At 50.2% G+C, this 19,108-nt stretch overlaps 1 protein-coding gene across 6 annotated transcripts in view; it reads right to left on the reverse strand.

The window, feature by feature from the left end:
• usp53a (ubiquitin specific peptidase 53a) overlaps window positions 1–19,108 on the reverse strand; it is a 38,750-nt gene that overhangs the window by 9,862 nt on the left and 9,780 nt on the right. For 5 of the 6 annotated variants that reach the window (XM_030338485.1, XM_030338486.1, XM_030338488.1 and 2 more), the window contains exons 3-14: window positions 18,528–18,620; window positions 17,456–17,590; window positions 15,792–15,908; window positions 14,400–14,482; window positions 13,692–13,776; window positions 13,005–13,151; window positions 10,370–10,519; window positions 8,482–8,650; window positions 6,986–7,135; window positions 4,438–4,605; window positions 866–1,811; window positions 217–284 (exon numbers count right to left, since the gene is read on the reverse strand). In XM_030338485.1, the coding sequence (XP_030194345.1) occupies window positions 217–284; window positions 866–1,811; window positions 4,438–4,605; window positions 6,986–7,135; window positions 8,482–8,650; window positions 10,370–10,519; window positions 13,005–13,151; window positions 13,692–13,776; window positions 14,400–14,482; window positions 15,792–15,908; window positions 17,456–17,590; window positions 18,528–18,620 (2,311 nt within the window). The remainder of the gene's footprint in view (window positions 1–216; window positions 285–865; window positions 1,812–4,437; window positions 4,606–6,985; window positions 7,136–8,481; window positions 8,651–10,369; window positions 10,520–13,004; window positions 13,152–13,691; window positions 13,777–14,399; window positions 14,483–15,791; window positions 15,909–17,455; window positions 17,591–18,527; window positions 18,621–19,108) is intronic. The other variant, XM_030338491.1, reaches the window with a different exon arrangement.

Below are 19,108 nucleotides of genomic sequence, written 5' to 3' on the forward strand. Positions count from 1 at the left end.
CGAACAGGCCCAACCTCCTGAGCTACATGCCGCCCAGCAGTGTACCGTCTACCGGTAGAAATTAACTTGCATTAACATCTTTGATTACATCTTCCTAGCCGGGCCCAGCGTTTGCACAATAACACAAGTATGTATTGTGTCAACAGCTCTTGCGACACACATAATTACGACCCGGAACAAAAAAGGTGCGTCTCGGGTGAAGGACAAATCTCTTACCGTAGGAGAAGGAGGAGAGGGTGACGTCGGTGTTGACATCATCCCCTCTTATCTGCCGATAGGGGTCCCTGAAACACAAAAGTGGCCAGCAGGGTTTATGAGACTCTCCACTGATAGGAAAGCAGTGTGATATCGCTCTGTGCACACTTCACCCCAAGAACCACTTTAACAGATTGAAGCTGAACAATGAGCTCTCGTGGCCGTCCCCCGCAACCTCAGCTATCTCTTCTTGGTTCATTTCGGAGTGGTGCGATGTGAAAACATCTGCCTGGTCACCCGCCGCTTAATCACAGAAACCACGGCCGCAAGAGGTCAACATCGCATTAATCACTAAAGGGATCAGAGGTCGCCAATATTAGCCATTAGCCGTCCCTAGCAGAGCCTTGTCTTCGGTGTGTAGGCTTGTTCATTGTTGTGGGGCCAGGGAGGCAGTAACCTCTCCTTTCCAGTAACTGCCTCGGAAAACCTATTATTTTATAGAAAACACTTTCACTAACAGGATTAAAAAAATACGCTAGTGCTGAAATACTGGACACAATAGTACCAGTGACCGCACAGGGCAGCAGCCCAATAAATGCATCTGCCGGTATAAAACAAGCGGTGATAAAGCTGCTGAAAACCATTCACAGTGGGGCGTCCCCCCTCTCACCTGGCCGGGTGGAGCTCAGGTCTGGGCTTCAGCTCTTTGGAGGAGACGTTCTCCACCGAGGGCGAGCTGGCCGAGCCGTTGCTGAGCCGGTCGCTGCTCTCGTAGCCCGACTCCGTCCGCTGGAACTTCCAGTGGTCGCTGTGCACCTTGAGCGCCGTAGGCGCCCCCATGGGGGGCCGGGCCCGTTCCCCAGGGGCCCACCCGCCCCTGCTGTCCGAATCCAGCGAGCTCCGGCTGCCCCCGATGTCCTGGCGGGACTCGTCCTCGTAGATGGTCATCAGGCTCTTGGGCTTGTGCTCCTCCCGGCTGCCCCACGCCACCGGATCCCTGTCCTGTTCCTGGTCCTGGTCCCGGTCCCGGTCTCGCTCCCTGTCCCGCTCCCGGTCCCGGTCTCGCTCCCGGTCCCGAGAAGGGGAGTGGCTGTTGGGCCTCCTCCGGCCGGGGCTGGCCGGCCTCCGGTCCGGCCGGGACGAGTACGCCCCGCCGCTGCCGGCGCCGATCACGCTGTCCACGTTCAGCACCTCCCTCATGGGCTTCCACGGCCGGCTCGAGCGGCCTCCGCTGCCGGAGTGGTCCCGCGAGTCTTGGCTGTTGTCCGTATCGTACCCGTTGGCGTGGTGGTCCAGCTTGCGGAGGCTGTGGTGACCGCTGACCCCACCACCACCACCACCACCACCGCCGCCGCGAACACCACCCCCGTTGTTGTTGCTAGGGGGGCCGCGCAGTACGGCAGCCAACGCGGCCACCGGCTCTTGCGTCCTGGGGTGGGGGCGATCGTGGGGCCGGGGGGGGTCGTGGGAGGCCGGTCGGCCCCCGATGAAGGCGTGGCGCTCGTTGCGCGTGGGGCCCTTGCCCTGGCTGTTGTAGAGGCGCGTTGGCACGTGCTGCTTGAAGCCGTTCCCCGGGGGCGAGACCGAGCGGCACACGGGACGGTCCGGAACCGGGTCTGAGCGGGAGAGAAAGGGAGGCTCTGTATGAGAGGGTGCCTGAGTCTATTTTTCACCAGACCATTATTCATCTACCTCCCACACTTAACAAGAAATACATTATAAAACATTACATTCTATAATTGAATGCATCATTACTTATTTATTTTTTTACTTAACTTGTGATGTGCAAAGTAGAAACGCAGGAAACGATTTAAATCTCCAACCCAGGCGATCGTAGCAAAGACAAACTTCTGACAGCGCATGTCACAGAGCATGCCACACCTCTCTCTCTCTCTCTCTCTCTCCCTCCCCCCTAATGCTGGCCTTGTGTTTCACAAAACCCTTCAGTGTCATCAAGTTCCAGGGAACAGTAGTAACAAAGTCTTTCCCACCGTCACCTTGACCCTTCACCGTGGGACACCGAGACACAGACGCCTCGCCCTGTGTGCGGAGTCCGGGGGTGGGGTGGGAGGGTTGGGGGGGGGGGGGGGGGGACGGGTCTGACGGGTGCTGCTGGGCCTGCCAGCGGAGGGGTGGGAGGTGTAAATAAAGGACACCGGGGGTCCAGGTTTCACACCGCCGTGTGCTTGAGGAGCGGCAGGGCCAAGGAGTTCAGCGCGTGCTTTCGTGTCGACTTTACAGAATGTATATTGGGAACAGCACAGGGTAGGCACTCAAATCAAAGATTCAGAGTGTCACTAGGAGAAGACGGTGTGTCTATACTTGGGACTGAAGAATGGTGTGCGTGCGTGCGTGCGTGCGTGCGTGCGTGCGTGCGTGCGTGCGTGCGTGCGTGCGTGCGTGCGTGCGTGCGTGCGTAGCCTATTCACAAGCATACAGCAGAATACTGCTTTGCTGTTGCAGACTCATGTCTATTTCAGGCTTTCTTAACAAGAGAGGCAGACATGTGACCACAGAAGTGGTCCTTTGGTCAACCATTATCACCAATAAGGAACACAAAAGGGAATTATGGGATACATGACTCCACCTGTGATGTAACCTCTGAAAATACCATCATGGTCGTCATGAACGCAGACTCCGATCAAACGTTAACGTGACTCAACAGGCAGTTAGCGGTATCTGATGGATTTGAAATTCTCATTTGAAAAGGAATTGTGATTACCGGTAGATAGTAAATGTGTGGCATTAAGATGTGTTGAAACTAGCGTTCATCCTCCGATGCACGCCACTAAAGAGGACACAAGTGGATGCAGGCCAATGAGGAGAAGTTAAATCGTTGATGAAAAACGGAACCGCCCCACTCACACCAACTTTAAATAATTGATAAGCCTGTAACATATAGGCCAAAGCTACAGAAATCAAACTGAATATTGAACAGAAACAAATTAAAATCCTTTTGTCGCCGCACACACAACCCAGAATAGAGTTCTGCTCCCTCAACAAACAGCACTAACCTCTAGCAAAAGAAGAAACCGGTTGATGGAAGATGGAACATCTTCGAGGACTCTGCCAGGACCACACTGCACAACCCGGCGCGCCATTAATCTCCAAGGCCACCCCGACACCTCCCCACCATTAGAACACAATCACCCCAGAGACGGGACCCGACACCCCCCCCCCGCCCCCCCCACCCCCATCAGCGCACGGTCTCAGACGCCCCCACCTCGGTGAACCACGCCGCCTCAAACTGTTGCACTCCGGCGCTAAATCAAAACAACTTGACGTCAGGGAGATCCATCAGCTCCTCTCGCGGTGCAGAGTGCATCACCGGCGCGGCCGGTAATTGCAGCGACGTCACCTCGGCCAGCCGCGCTATTCATCACGGCTCGCCGACGCCGCCAAGCTAACCGCATGCCGCCGTAATTGGGAGTAAAGCGCGCGCTAATGGGCTAACGTTTGCGCGGTTGACTTGGTCGATGCTATCGCCCCCCCGGAATCGGTGGAAAAGGGCACAGAGGGGACAGAGGAGGTAAACCCATTTCCCGACACCTGATAAATCTGTGGGAGATCAGGAGAGACCAGGAGAAGCCCCTGGTCTCCCCCCCCCCACTGCATGTCTTTGCGGGAATCTTTTTGTTTTGGTTTGAGGTTTGCCATTAAGCCCACCGAAAGGATCGACGCCTCCCAACTGGGATGCGTAAAGAAAACATGAAATCCATTAGGGAGGAACAAGAGTGTTTTTTGTTTACGTATTCTCCCACTCCTCGGTGACTGAGTCAGAGCGAGGGAGAACAGGGCTGGACAGACGTCAGCGCTTAATCCCCCGTCTGACACATTGCTTCCAGACGGCCGCTTACATAAGCGGCAGACGAGCGAGACGCTGGCCCCTGCTTTCACGTTGGCCCCGGCAACCGGTGTCAACGTCGCACACGCAGGCACGCGAACACCAACGACCATCTTTGAGCAACCTTTGACACTTAAGCAAAAGCTTAAAAAAACGTTTTTTTTAGCAAAAGCTGAAAGAAATGTTGTGCTTTTTTGCAAAGGTTGATACATTTTCTGGATGGAGGTCGGGTGTGTGTTTCGCTTAGTTTGTACCATCAGCATCGACTCGTGACCTACTCCTGGCTCTGAAATACATAATTGTGTTTTCTAAACAGACAGATAAAATGCACATTTAAATCGACATGGATGTCAGAGTCTTCTGCTCAGATGACTATGAGTGCATCTTCCGCTGGCTACCTGTGAACAACGAACCTTTGAGGCGGCTCTCTGCCCTCCAGGGTCCAGTCCGGTCGGGGTCTCGTCTGGGGAGGTTTATCCCCCGTACCTCCCCGGCGCGCTGGGCCGCTTCTCTGGAGATCTCCCTCAGGTTCCTCTTCGGGTCGCCGGAGTCCAGCTTCCCCGAAACTAAAAACAGAAAAAAGGTGAAGGATTGAGTATTTACGGATGTACATCGACAAGAAGGTATGCGACAGAAAACAAACAAAAATGCACAGAAAATATAATTTAAATCCAGAGTAAAGAGCGAGATGTTTCATAGTGTGTGTGGAATCATTAAGGTCAGGGATGACCCAATAGGAAGGCAGACGTCAGACTGGGAACTCCACAAAGAAAGGACTTATTTACGACTTTTCCAACAGCTACTACTGCTGCTTAAGAGCCATTATTGAGGCTGCCCCAGTGAGTCGCCCTGCAACGGGGGGCCGGTTGCTGAATTCGTAGAGAGAAGGGAGGGGAGGGGAGAGCAGGAGCGGGAGACTGCAAAGCAGATCGATGCACGCATGGCACGCGTTCTGCTGTGCAAGGGGAAAGCCATCGATGCGGAACGCCAGCCGATGCCAAAAGGCATATCTCTGCACACTGCCTCTGAGGGAGTCAGTGGCAGCAGCAGCAGCATCTCACAGAGAAGCACCGGCCAAGCCAGTTATATGGACCAGGAGAGACCACGAAACCTTCACACAACCAGCCACACAAGCCCCGCTCTGCATATAACCGTGCAGTCGTGCCTTTGTCAACGTTTCATTTCGTTCTTCATACACGACAAATACATTCACAAAATGAGGCAAATGAGTGGGTATTGAATAAAGAGGAAAAAGCTGCATCGAACATAAGCCACACTTGTTAAGATCTAATGCTTAAAAGCAGCAAACCTGTAGATGTAAAGGCCGCAGTAACAAATGCAAAAATGTGTACATCGAATCATATTCGAGGGCCCCAAGTGTTGCCAAAGTTGCAAAGACTCACAATCTTTTGATATTGAACACGACCCACTTAAGTTTGAATTAAGTCCCACTGCTATTATCATAACACCATAAAGGTGGTTTGAATCGGCTAATTACCCAAATAGCAGTCTGTCATCAGTAGATAAATTGTTCAAACTGTTTTAATTGCCATTTAGCGTAAATTGACCAGATCACAAACCTTTTGAAAGATATTTGAATAGAATATGGGACCTATTCATTCACCGCAGAGCAAAATCGCCACGTGGCAAAATCGTTCGCCAACCGACTTTGGTCATACAACTTTGTATAAAGGCTGCATTCACAAATTTGCCGGGCCACCGTGATTTGTCAGAAACATGTGTATACAGGCTGCGGTCTATATCGCATGCTGCACATGGGCCAGGCTGACCTTGGACTTTCCTCTCTCACGCCGTGTTTACTCTCCCCTCCAGCACTGTCTGTCTTTCAAAGACCCAGACTGTTTACTCATTATATCACATCCCCCTGTTACGCTAAACCCCTCCTCGCCGCCGCCGCCGCCACCGATATCAGTATGCAGGCACACGGGCAGCCACTTCCGTCTGAGCTCCCCTAACAAGCGCTCCTAATCCCGCCAGGCAGATTTAATTCAACACAGAGGACTGTTTTTATCATCTCTCCATACGGCGGTCGTGGTCGTTCGTCCATACTTGTATTAACTGCAGATTTCACACTGCAGGCTACGGATCCGATACGTACAGAAACACACACTCCCGGGGAGTTGTGAAGGGAAAAGCGACACAAAAGGCGTAATCACAGACGAACGCGACAAATTCCTTTTAGGGACGTGCCCTTTGTGAGGGAGTCAACTCCTCTCCTCGTCTGCCTTACGCCTCGTCATCGTTCTGGGTCACGTTACTCCTTCCACTCACTTCAAGTTATTTCTCATCAGCGTACGAAAAAGTCTGAGCGAAATGAACAAGGCCCAGACAGCCTAGTGGTTCCCCGTTCGACCATCAGTGGAAGGGGTTGGTTGGTTTGATTCCCCAATGTCCGCAGCCTTAACTGTAGGCCTCCTTGAGCGAGACACCTAACCCGTTAACTGCCCCTTAAGGGCATGTAGCTGAATCTAGGGCTTTGACTTATTCGATCGATTCAATCATATTCGAATATTCAGTAAGACCTGGATTGGGCTTGGCGAGGTTTGTTTACCGCGTTGTTATGGTTACCGGTCTTGCGTGTTCCAACAGTTTATTAGGTTTCTAATAAATCGCTGTCTGATCAATACTTCATTCACTGCCTCTACCGTCATTACAATATTATGAATAGACTGCGTCGGGTCCTCCGACGTCTCTCCCTCTTGGCCTGCCCATAACAGGTTCCAATATTAAGGGCTGCCTAATATTCGTTTGGATTTTGATTTTATTTTTTGATATTTGAATTACATTCGAATAACGAAGTTCGGAGTCAAAGCCCTACCTGAATCCAATTCGAGGCACTATGGATAAAGCCATCTACTAAAGGACTTGATCAACAGTAGTAAACACAGCATTATGACGATCATCGTGACGATGGGTTTCAGCTACCTGCCCCACGCCCCCCGGCGGTGGTGTGTCCGCTGCCGCGGCTCAGCGTGGACGTGGCCTTGGGCTTGGAGTAGCTGGAGCCCAGCAGGGTGTTGAGGTTCTCCTTGGTGAGGTCCAGCTGCCTCGGGCTGGGGAGGGGCGACTCCGAGCCTGGCCAGGGGGACAGGAGGGGAGAGCGAGTTGGAAAAGGCTTTTTCCCTTTGGAGCCTGGTGTGTCATCATGAGACCCAATCAAAACAAAAAACACCCGGGAAAGTGTTCCAGGATAAAATGGGATGGTTATAGTGGGTGATTGATAGTGTCTTTTTGGGTAGGGACAGCCATGATATCTATTCAACCATCATGAATAGTTTTCCACACAGAAGGACGCTTCTCATACATCAACGAATGCTCACAGGGAATGCAGGAAATGATTCACAGCTTCCAAAAATATTAATAAAAAATAAATTAAAGCAGACAAACTAGGAGCCAACTGTGCTGCCGATACATCAAACCAGCCTCAGTCACGAAGTAAACTTGGCACATAGTCTCCTTCCTGACGTGTCCACAACACTCTCAACTTAAAATCCCCCTTATTAGCTAAAAATAACACCTCCCTTTCCGGCATGCATTAAAAAGGAAAGTAATTTATAATCCACTGATACAGCTATAGTTATATCGCCTGAGTTTTGCTTTTTCCCCTCCTTGAGTATCCAAAGCGCTGACAACTCAGTCTTCCACTCGGAAGCGACAGTGTCATCTCTGTGATATAAGATCAACGCCCGAGGCAGGAAGACACAAGAACATGAAACGTGAGAGAGCGGAGAGATCCGGTCTCGGGCCAGCCTCCCAATTAGATAGTTAGCTGACTTTTGGTTTCCCCCGCTAATGCAGTATTCATGCGGCTACAAAGCCTGGGAGTAGGGGTGCTAACAAGGCAATGAATAAGGACCACGAGGAAGAACAAAATCAACTCCTGATGGGCGTGCTGGCAGGCACCACAGCCCTCCAAGGAGTTGGTTATGGTGTTCTTCGTTAACATATCACAGGGACCCCTCGAGCCATTAGAGCAACAGGACATAATAAGCGCATGTTGTTCAGTGGGATGGTAATGGCGCGTTTCATGCTCACTTTTGCCACCAACTCGAGTGCAAAACCTCATTAGAAACCAGCAGTGGAAAGAGGCAAACAACACGACATGCTACGATAACAAAGGCAGCCTTCGACCTGGTGGGGGTAACATCAACGGGAGGGCTCTGTTTTAGGGGCCCTCTAAACTCCCTTACTGTGCGTGTGTGTGTGTGTGTCTGTGTGTCTGTGTGTCTGTGTGTGTGTGTGTGTCTGTGTGTCTGTGTGTGTCTGTGTGTGTGTCTGTGTCTGTGTCTGTGTGTCTGTGTGTCTGTCTGTCTGTGTCTGTCTGTCTATGTCTGTCTATGTCTGTGTGTCTGTCTGTGTCTGTGTCTGTCTGTGTGTCTGTCTGTCCATGTGAGTTTCCGGGTCCGTCAGGGCCGTGGTACCTTGGGCCTTCCCGTTGACGGAGGTCTTGTAGGGGGCCTGGCTGCTGTCGGGCCGCGGCAGCTGGTCCACGGAGATGGCGCTGCCGTCGGGGTTGGAGTAGAAGAGAAGCAGTGGCTGGAAGTGACCTTTGATGCACTTGGTCACCACGTCCTTCCACCGGGAGCCGATCTGACAAGGTGAGCCAAAGCACAGCGGGCGTGAATACACAGGCACGCACACATTCTCACATGCTCATGTACACACACACACACACACACACACACACACACACACACACACACACACACACACACACACACACACACACACACACACACACACACACACACACACACACACACACACACACACACACACACACGTGTTGGTTCTCGAGGAAACAGGCACTGGTGTGAAACGACCAGAGCGCGTTGTTTTGCAGAGAATCACAATGATTGTGATTCTCTGCCGTTGATCTGCAGGTCCTACCACAACACAGAGTCCCAATTAGCCTGGACTCTTGAGTTAGACGTCCGGGCAAACATTCTTGTGAACATAAGACATCTCGCCGTTCGTAGTACCAACAAGGCAGATCGGGGGCTAGACAATGGTAGTGTCCTGCTAGTGCTCTCCGACCTTATTAAGTTAAATAAAACGGCTAATTAAATGTGTGGGGGCTGGAGGGGGTCACCGGTAGAAAGTGTGAGAGGTAACTATGGCATTAACTCCCAACAAAATAGGTAGAACAGAACTAAACAAAAGCGAAAGTCAGTGGAAAAAGGAATGCGGACCCAGAATTAACAGATAGTTAAGAGGACGGTGTGGAGAAAACGCAAACGAAGGCAACAAGGGGGCCGGTTCGGAGTGGGACACTCAGCGAGATACGCCCGCTCCATCCTCATGCAGAGACGGCGCTGACATCCAGACACGCAACTGGGCCGAGGAGCTAAGGCGCAATCTCTGCTGTGAACCTGCTGGACTTCACAGACCATCCACCATGTGTTCAATCATACTATAGACACGCATTAGAGCCACGGTAGGCCCCCCCCCCCCCCCCCCCCCCCCCCCCCCCCCCACCCCCGGATCCCAGGCCTGGGGAGGGAAGTGCACACACAGCACTTGTTAATGGACCGACGACCTGGCGGGGCGGGCCCGCCCACACACAAGGGGAAGGCATGACTCCATGAGAGTTGAACACACACACACACTGCACTTGACAGGTTGCAGACTCACACACAAAACAATGAAGAAGTCGCAGGTTGGTTGCCGTTGACTATACGGAAAAATCACGCAACGTTGTGCTTCCGCAACGGGCGAGTTCGGGGAAGCTCTGAGAAACGACCTCGCCCCGCGCCGGGTATCTGGTGTGCTGTAATTACGGACACTGTGTCCGGGGTCTCAGGAAATCAATAATAGTTTTTTTTGCATTATGCAATAAAGTTAACCCCCTGGGGCCGTGGATGCGGAGGCCGTTGATGATGTGAGAGCGCTGGTACGAGGCTCATCTCTTGGCCTCTGAACGTTCGCTTCGTTAGACAAGGGTCGATTCGTTTTTCGGGCAGGCTAAGGGCTCACATGTTAGGCTTCACTGGTGATCAAACTGAGTAAATAGTGTGTCCTTTTCTAAGAAATAACGGTTCTCTGGTAGCCCAAGACTGATAGTGAATTAAAACACCAGAGAAAGGCCAGTGTCCAGAGACAGTTTTTAGCATGGAGGGTCCAATGGGAAGCAAGATTCAGATATCCCAGAGCACGGGGAGACCGAAGCATAATCGGGCTCTGAAACATGAGCACGACCCAAAGCTGTGTCAGACGTCAGTACGTTGTTTACATTTACATTCAAGGGATTTTTTTGATGCTTTTATCGACACGCTGCGTCTGTCATTGGTAAGTTGAGTGCCCCCTGACCTCTTTGACGGTGGCGTCGTCGAAGAAGACCCATTTGGAGGATTTGGTGTGGAAGGCGAAGGAGCAGTAGTGACGGCTGGAGTAGCAGATCATGGCCACCAGTAGCAGCTCTCCTCTCTTGGCCTGCTCATCTGTTACCCTGTAGAAGAGCTACACACACACACACACACACACACACACACACACACACACACACACACACACACACACACACACACACACACACACACACACACACACACACACACACACACACACACACACACACACTTAATAATAATAATAACAACAATAACAGGCCTTCACCAGTGGTCTGAATTGAGCTCTTAATAAAGTTAGAGGCCGCCTGATTTATGAGAGATAAAGAGTCCATTCCCTTGTTGGTTTTTCCCGGCTGGGGGGGGGGGCGAAATACTAAGAACCAAATGAAGACATTCTTAAAACCACTTGTCAGTAATGTCAACAAACAGCCAAAGTAAAGACAAACTTAAGCGTGACTTTCTTTGAATTCATTAAAAAGTTATTTATTCATCCACAGACCCTCCTCTCTAAGGTTTGCCACATTAGTTCCAGCCTAACTTTACTGCCTGGCTAATTACTGAAACGGTTGTTCTCATTTTTGCTGTGACAACAGTTGGTCAATCTTAAATTAATATAACATGGATGTTGAAGTTCCTCCACGGACAAATCACACGATTAAACAAAAGAATTATAAGTATTCCTCAGACTCGTGCAACATACCCCTACACCAACACGTGTCTCCCCTCCCACCCACTTGTAATCTCTCACAGGCCCGGTTTACCTCACTGAGAACAATATACTCCAAAACCCAAGAGAGAGCGAGAGAGAAAAGGAGAGAGCGAGTGAGAGTAAGAAAGTGAGGTAGAGAGAAAGAGAGAAAAGGAGAGAGAAAGAGAGAGAAAAGAAGAGAGAAAGAGAAAAAGAGGGAGAGAGCCGGCGAGTGAGAGAGAGCGAGAGCAAGAAAAGCAGAGCGAGAGAGAGAAAGAGAGTGAGAGAGAGACTTCCGTTAACGCTCCATAAAGTCACATGAAACGTCCCCTCATGAATCAAGGCCTTTGTGGAACAACTGCCTGTGCTGGGAAGCATGTAAGCAGGGTGGTGGAGGTGGTGGAGGTGGTGGAGGTGGTGGTGGAGGTGGTGGTGGAGGAGGGGAGGCCGCAGACAGATCTGTGTGTAGGAATGCTTTCACAACACGGAGGGGGAGGCCCGAGAGGAGGGTGCTGTCAAGTGCAATAACCGTAGCGGCCCGCTGCGTTACGTAATGTGTTGTTCAAATGAGGGCCGGGCACCATTGATTTATCTTTTCGCTCTCAAAAAAGGTCCACTAAACAACACAGCTGACAACAGTGTTTTCCTACTCTACTCAGAGTTAAATACTCATTGAATGACGCTGTCTGAAATATTGCCTTTGATGCTTAGATAATCCCGCTTCCTCGGTGTCCGCTCTTGGTGTTTATCCGACACAGCTTTATAGAAAGCAGAAGCAGATCCCGTTAAATTAGGCACCAACTCTTATGCAAGCTCCCATAGTTTGTGGTGTTTTGTTGTTTTTTCTTAATCTCAATAAGAAACTGACATACGTGTGCGCACACACACACACACACACACACACACACACACACACACACACACACACACACACACACACACACACACACACACACACACACACACACACACACACACACACACACACACACACACACACAGTGTTACGGGAAGGGGAGTTTATATTTTTTGACAAGCTGACCTAGGGCCAGCAGTGTCCTTTTTGATGCGTGCCGGCCAACTGGGCAGAGGGTGTTGGCTGCTTATGCAACGGCCCCTACTTACTAAGAAACAAATCCAGGCTTTAATTTCCCACATATGCTCTGCTTCATCACAATAAACACAGCGAGGAGCGGCACTTTTGAAGCAGTAACTGTAAAAATAAATGATAAACCAAGCAAAACGGAGCCACGGGACCTAGCATGGAGACACTGGATTACAGCTGGCTGGGACATCTCTGTACGTTATGCCCTGTTTGTGGAATGGTTGTGGTGCAGAGTTTTAATTTTTCGCTTAACAACCGTGCCCGATTCTGCTGTGGTTGGTGCAGTCATTAGCCGACATCAACTTTTAGAAAACTTCTTCGGGTTGCTTTTGTTCAGCAATTTTACATTTTCAACCTTTAGTTAATAATCCCCTCGAATGGCTGGCAAGAAAAAAAAAGCCAGAACAACAAATATACGCTGAACAATCAATTACCACTGAAATAATTCCACTTAAAGTGAAAGAAAAACCTAGCAGTGAGCGAGAGGAAGCTAATGAGTGAGGAGAGCTCAAGCCGAGCCGGAGACATGGGCCGGCAGTAGCTCAGAGGGTAGAGCGGGTTGGCTAGTAACCAGAGGGCTGCTGGTTCAATCACAGGCTCCTCCTAGCTGAGTGTCGAGGTTTCCCTGAGCAAGACACCTCACCTCAACTGCTCCTGACGAGCCAGCTGTCGCCTTGAATGGCTGACACCGCCGTCGGTGTTGGGAATGTGTATTAACGGTTGTAAGTCGCTTTGGACAAAGGCGTCTGCTAAACGCCTTGAATTAAAAATGTACAATGGAGCCAACCGCCGCATGCTCACCCCAGAGAGGTTGAGGTTCGACCCCAGGGAGCGGATCACCTCCTCCGTGAGGTCCGACTGGTCCGAGTCCCACACGAAGCCGATGGTCACGATCTGCGGGGAGTTCATGAGGACCCGGCGGATCTTGATCCTCTGGCCGCAGTTGCTCTGGATACAGGAGAGAGGAGGCCGGGGAATATATCAGAGAGAGACTGAAAGACTACATTACCCAGGGTGAACTAGGATGACCTCCTTGAAACGTTACAATTTATCCAGGGAAAACAGAGTTTTACAAGAACGCTTTTTGGCTGTTGTTCCTGTCCAATAAAAGTTAACAGAACAAAATATGGTTCATGGGAATACTTCTGACTTAATATTTACTATTCATCAGGCAATATTATCCAAACTGACAGTGAATTTAGACACAGGCTGAATGAAAACCAAAAAAGGGTTTTGCTTGAAAGCGTCAACTAAATGACTTTAATCGCCAACAGTTCAAAGGTCATCGAGAGGCAGGTAGGGGATAGGAATCAAGCTGTAGGATGCAAGACATCAAGGACTAAATCTAATACCCTCTGGCTGGGAGTTTCCTCTGCATAAAACCGCCAGACAGATGAATGGTTCTGTGAGTTTGGAAAACAGTGCATCTGCAATACTAAAGCCATGAATCTGGACGGGGGGGGGGGGGGGGGGGGATTATTTGCTTACGGGACAGTTGCGCAGGTCTCCGATGGTGCTGGCGGCCTGCAGTAGTTCCCCGAATGACTCATCCCGCCGCTGGTACACCTGTTGGCTGGGGAGGAGGAGGAGGAGTGAGGGAGGAAGGCGTGGGAGAGACAATAGCCAGACACAACACACAGCAGTGAGAACTGCATTGCGTTGTACACACAATTGCTTCTTCAATTACTCTGGATATTGTCAGATTCGGTTTGATCGTTTGTTAAACAAGAGGTTAAATTGCTCGTAAGAAACACGATAGTATACGTGTTTTCTTTCGGGTTTTATTAAGCTTGTTTGTGGTGATGTATTTTGCATTGGCAGACACTTCACACTCAATCTACATCTGTAAACATACACTGATAAGGTTTCCCCTTTTCAAAATGTTACGAGTTATTGAAGTGTCAGAGTGTCTAGAAAACATGTAAACGAACAACCCGTGCTGGGACCACACATGAAGGGCACGCCACAGGAGGTGGGAGGACCGAGGAAACACAAGACAGAGAAGAAGGTGACGCATCTCCCAATCAGCAGCTCAGGAGGAAGATAGCACATGAAACATTTACAATGGGACGCTCATTGAGTGCTTATCCCACCCGATGGTAAGCCTCATTTCCCCCCCCGTCCATTCTGCCCCACATAACAACGTTAGCATTTCAGCGCCAACGGCGGAAGAGGAGCAGACCAGCGCTGTCTTACCAGAGGGCTGTGATGGAGACGTAATGCACCAGCTCGGTGAAGGGGTGGGGGTCGGAGGACGCCCCGCAGCTACGGCACACAGACTGGAGGGGGGGGAGAGATAGAGAGAAAGAAAGAGAGAGACAGAGACAGAGGCAGAGACAGAGAGAGAGAGAAAGAGGGAGAGAAAAAAGCCACAGGGAAACAAAAAAGGGAAGAGACAGACAGACACAGAGAAACACACAGACACAGAGAAACAGACAGACAGACATAGAGAAACAGACAGACAGACACAGAGAAACAGACAGACAAAACACAACCACAAAAGCCATTAGACGTTAGCATGGAGCTGCCGGGTGCACATCATCAAGTCGTTAATGTGAAAGCGCTCAGGGTGTTCAGAGAACACTGGGTGGTTGGTTACAGTCTGGGTGCACGCAGAGGGCAGCGGCGGTGTGGGTAAATAGGACATGGCAACAGCCCTAGACTTTGTGATTATGTTTCTGAGCCTGGTAACGCGGGCTGATGTCCATAAGAGCCAGGGACCATGATGCACCACTTCACAAGACTCTCCTACAACCGCTCACACGTGCCAGGTGAACGCCATTATTTCCTTTTAACCACGGGATCATTCACTCCTCGCAGCATTAAACCTCAAAAAAGGGGATTTTGATGGAAGCCATTTCCATCCCCCCCCATCCAAAGCAGTTTCAGGTGTTTTGGACCGAACTGATAGCGGGCGGGGCGGGCGCCCCTCCTCTCTCTCTCTCTCTCTCTCTCTCTCTCTCTCTCTCTCTCTCTCTCTCTCTCTCTCTCTCTCTCTCTCTCTCTCTCTCTCTCTCTCTCTCTCTCTCTCTCTCTCTCTCTCTCTCTCTCTCTCTCTCTCTCTCTCTCTCTCTCTCTCTCTCTCTCTCTCTCTCTCTCTCTCTCTCTCTCTCTCTCTCTCTCTCTCTCTCTCTCTCTCTCTCTCTCTCTCTCTCTGCGAGAGAGAGAGCGTGTGTATATGTGTGTACCGGCAGTAACTCATACGGCGACGCTGATCTGAAGAGGGGAAGCTGGAAACACCCTCGCCGCGTGATGAATTACAACCCCACCGCCTGCGACAGTGATCCATGGGCCCGGGTGTGCGCACGTGCACGTGCATACGTGCTTGTGTCCCTACCTGCTCGATGTCACGATGACCGAGTTCCGAGCGTAAACGTAGCAAGTAGCAACCCGATGCGATTCAGCGACATGAATATCACATCGCCACGTATTTAACACAGGAACAACACAATTGTGTCATCGCATCCTGGCTGCAGTGCCGAACTGACAGCCGGGTCACCAGTCCTCCATTTTCCCTATCATGCGCCTTGGTAGCTAGCATACGGCTAGGTCGCTAGCATGTGGCTAGCGCCGCGGGGACAGCCTCACCTGTTCATACAGGGTCATGGCGAACTTCTGGTGGGTGATGCAGGAGCGGGAGGTGCAGCTGTCCTTCTCCTTCTCCTCGGGGACGATGTGCAGGTGGATCTGCTGCAGGATGTTCTCCTGGAAGAACAGACGGGAAGAACCGGCTTAGGCACCTGTTTAGTAAACTAGGAAACTTAGGACGCTTTTCCTGCTTGTCGTTGGAACGGAAATTTGCGCTTTAATTGCGAGGGAAGGGGAAATAGAATTACCGAAACTTCTTGAAACAATTATGCGGAATCGCTCGTAGTTGATCGCTAGGCAACACCCTTGTTTTGTTGATGGGAAGCGATGATTCCAGTTAGGAAAAATGCACCGCTGGCATTCAGCATTGATAGGCAGTTGAACTTTACTATTTTTGAATAGTTAAAAGTTATCAAAGAAAAAAAGAAAAAACCTTTTTATTGTGAAGTTTTTATTGTGGATTCCCTTGTATACTAAAACAGGTTGCAACGAAGTTAACCAGGGTGATTTCACAGACACTTAATCGCCGTCTGTGTCAGTCTGTGGGTCATAAATCCAGATGAGGGTCCGTCCAAAGCCAAGGCATTACCGGGATACTGCTCAAGAGCAAGGACCTGTGGAGGATTAATGTTCCCCATAAAAGACCCTTGGCGTTCGCACCCGAGCTCACCACAGACTCCAACAATGTTTGGATTAGCAGGGAGAAACCTCAGCACACACAGCGGGACGCAACAACCCCAGAGATGTTTTCATCTCAGCTTTAATTTAGGAACATTAAGCTTTTTGCAGATTTGACGCACAACAGGGGAGGCGAGAGATGGAATTTCTGTTTCTAATTAACTTTTCCCTTGTTTCAGATCCGCCTTCTGTATCATACAAACCTTGGTAATGAATAAGATGCTCCTATGAGTCGATGAAAGGGGAATGAAACAGAGGTTGCCCTGTATACATAACGTTCACAACAATGCAACGTGCTTCATGACATTAGCATCACGTTCCTAATGCCACAGCATCGCCAGCTAAAGTGAACATGAAAAATTCAGACAGTAGCAGTAAGGAATAACCAGAGGCCTGTCAGGCAGGCTCACACTGATAAGGAAGAGATGAACGAGAGAGAGAGAACACACGAGAGAACACACACGAGAGAGAGAGAGAGAGAGAGAGAGAAAGAGAAAGAGAAAGAGAAAGAGAAAGAGAGAGAAAGAGAAAGAGAAAGAGAAAGAGAGAGAGAGAGAGAGAGAGAGAGAGAGAAAGAGAAAGAGAAAGAGAGAGAGAGAGAGAGAGAGAGAGAGAGAGAGAGAGAGAGAGAGAGAGAAAGAGAAAGAGAAAGAGAAAGAGAGAGAGAGAGAGAGATTCAAAGACTATTGCAGGGCTTACATAACGTGCCATGCTGGGCTTTCCTGGGGCAGTGTCCATGGCGATGATGTGAGCAGAAAGAGGGGTGGGGGTGGTGGGGAGAGAGGGGCAGGGAGGGAATGGGGGGGGGGGGGGGGGTGTAGGGGGAGGATGCTCTTGAAGTGCAGCCTCGGTGCAAGTTGGCAACAAGGCAAAACAAAACTAACAAACAAGCATCCACACACTCCCTTCTACCCCCCCCCCCCCCCCCCCCCCCCCCCCCGTCCCCCGTCCCCCGTCCCCGTCCTCTGGTTTCAACGGGAACTTACGAAGCACTCTGCGGCGTCGTCCATGAAGCCCAGCTGGAAGCGCTGCTCGTCCTTAAAGGTCTCGGCCAGGGCCAGCCGCAGGTTGTCCGAGGGCAGCGCGCGCTCCCGGCTGTGCTGGAACTGGGAGAAGATGACCTGCGCCCACAGAATGGGAGAAGAGGAAGGAGGGAAATGTTTAAAGAGCCAGGGCACGCAGAACTGTGTGAGGTTCCAGCTGAAACAGTGGGTTGACTGGCTCTTTACACGTTGAATTTGTGAATTTCGTTTTAGTATTTGAACGACATTTACATTTTTCATTTAGGGCATTTAGCAGACGTTTTTTTCCAAAGCGACTTACATCGGTTAATACACAAATTGACACACCGACGGCAGAGTCAACCATGCAAGGCCACAGCCAGCTCGTCAGGAGCAGTTAGGTTTAAGTGTCTTGCTCAGGGACACATCGACAGTCGACTAGCTAGGAGGAGCTAGGGATCGAACTAGCAACCTTTCGGTTACAAAGCAAATGCTCTACCTCCTGAGCTAAGACGACCCAAGGAGTTAAATGGGGGTCACATTGTTTTGAAACGGCGTAAAGCACAACAAGCACGGGCGTGGCAGTGGCGGCTGTACTTTTCCACTCTGATCTTCACTGTTCGTGACTCAAGTCACTCTTTTTTTTTGGGCCGTGAAAAGTTTAAAACATGATTTTGCACAGCCGTGACCTTTGGGCTTCACGCTTCATGTATAATATTCTCAGTATTATCAGAAGCTTTTGAAATTAAACAAGGGTAAACGTGTGTGTGTGTGTGTGTGTGTGTGTGTGTGTGTGTGTGTGTGTGTGTGTGTGTGTGTGTGTGTGTGTGTGTGTGTGTGTGTGTGTGTGTGTGTGTGTGTGTGTGTGTGTGTGTGTGTGTGTGTGTGTGTGTGTGTCTTTGTTTGTTATGGGTCTGTCTGTGTGTGCCTTTGTCTGTCTGTCAGTGTCTTTGCGTTCGCCTGTGTCTTTGTGTCCGTCTGTGTGTCTGCCTCTCTACCTCCGTCTGCCTCCCTGTGTATCTGTCTGTGATCAATTATGCAGACGTCTCCGCCTCACCTTCAATGCGCAGAAGATGCAGGATTCCCCGAGACAGTAGTGTCCGGGCAGCTGTCGCAGGCTGCGTCTGAAGATGTCCAGCTGCCACAACACCTGAGCAGGAGGAACAGACACTTCAGTCGACAATGTTTGTTTTTCTCCTTTCCACGTTTTTTATTTATCATCTAGAATAAATGTCAGGAAAGCTGTTGCATAATAAATTAACTAGCTTTTATAGTATCTTTAAGCGACGTGTCAAAAAGAGAAAAGTAGGGTCAAATGAACAGAACAAGCATGATTCATTGCCAATTAATAAATAGTTTGAATTTGATACATTATATATTTACTTTTCATACTTTTTCAGTTGAAATGTGCTCGAGTGGAAAAATAACTATATTTAGATACATACATCTTGTGTTACTTTCCCGTTATTATAATGAGTTATGTGGGACAAACTAACTATTCAACTCTTCCCCTCTCAACTTTATTCTGGGACCAACTGCAAATCCACGTAACATGCTTAGTTTGGTCTTTGGGAAATAGAAGGATAAGGACAAGGTCATGGGGAGGGGGGGAGGGGGGCTTCCCAGAGAAACCACGGC

The sequence above is a fragment of the Gadus morhua genome, chromosome 17 (genome assembly GCF_902167405.1).
Source record: "Gadus morhua chromosome 17, gadMor3.0, whole genome shotgun sequence".
Classification (NCBI taxonomy): Eukaryota; Metazoa; Chordata; class Actinopteri; order Gadiformes; family Gadidae; genus Gadus; species Gadus morhua.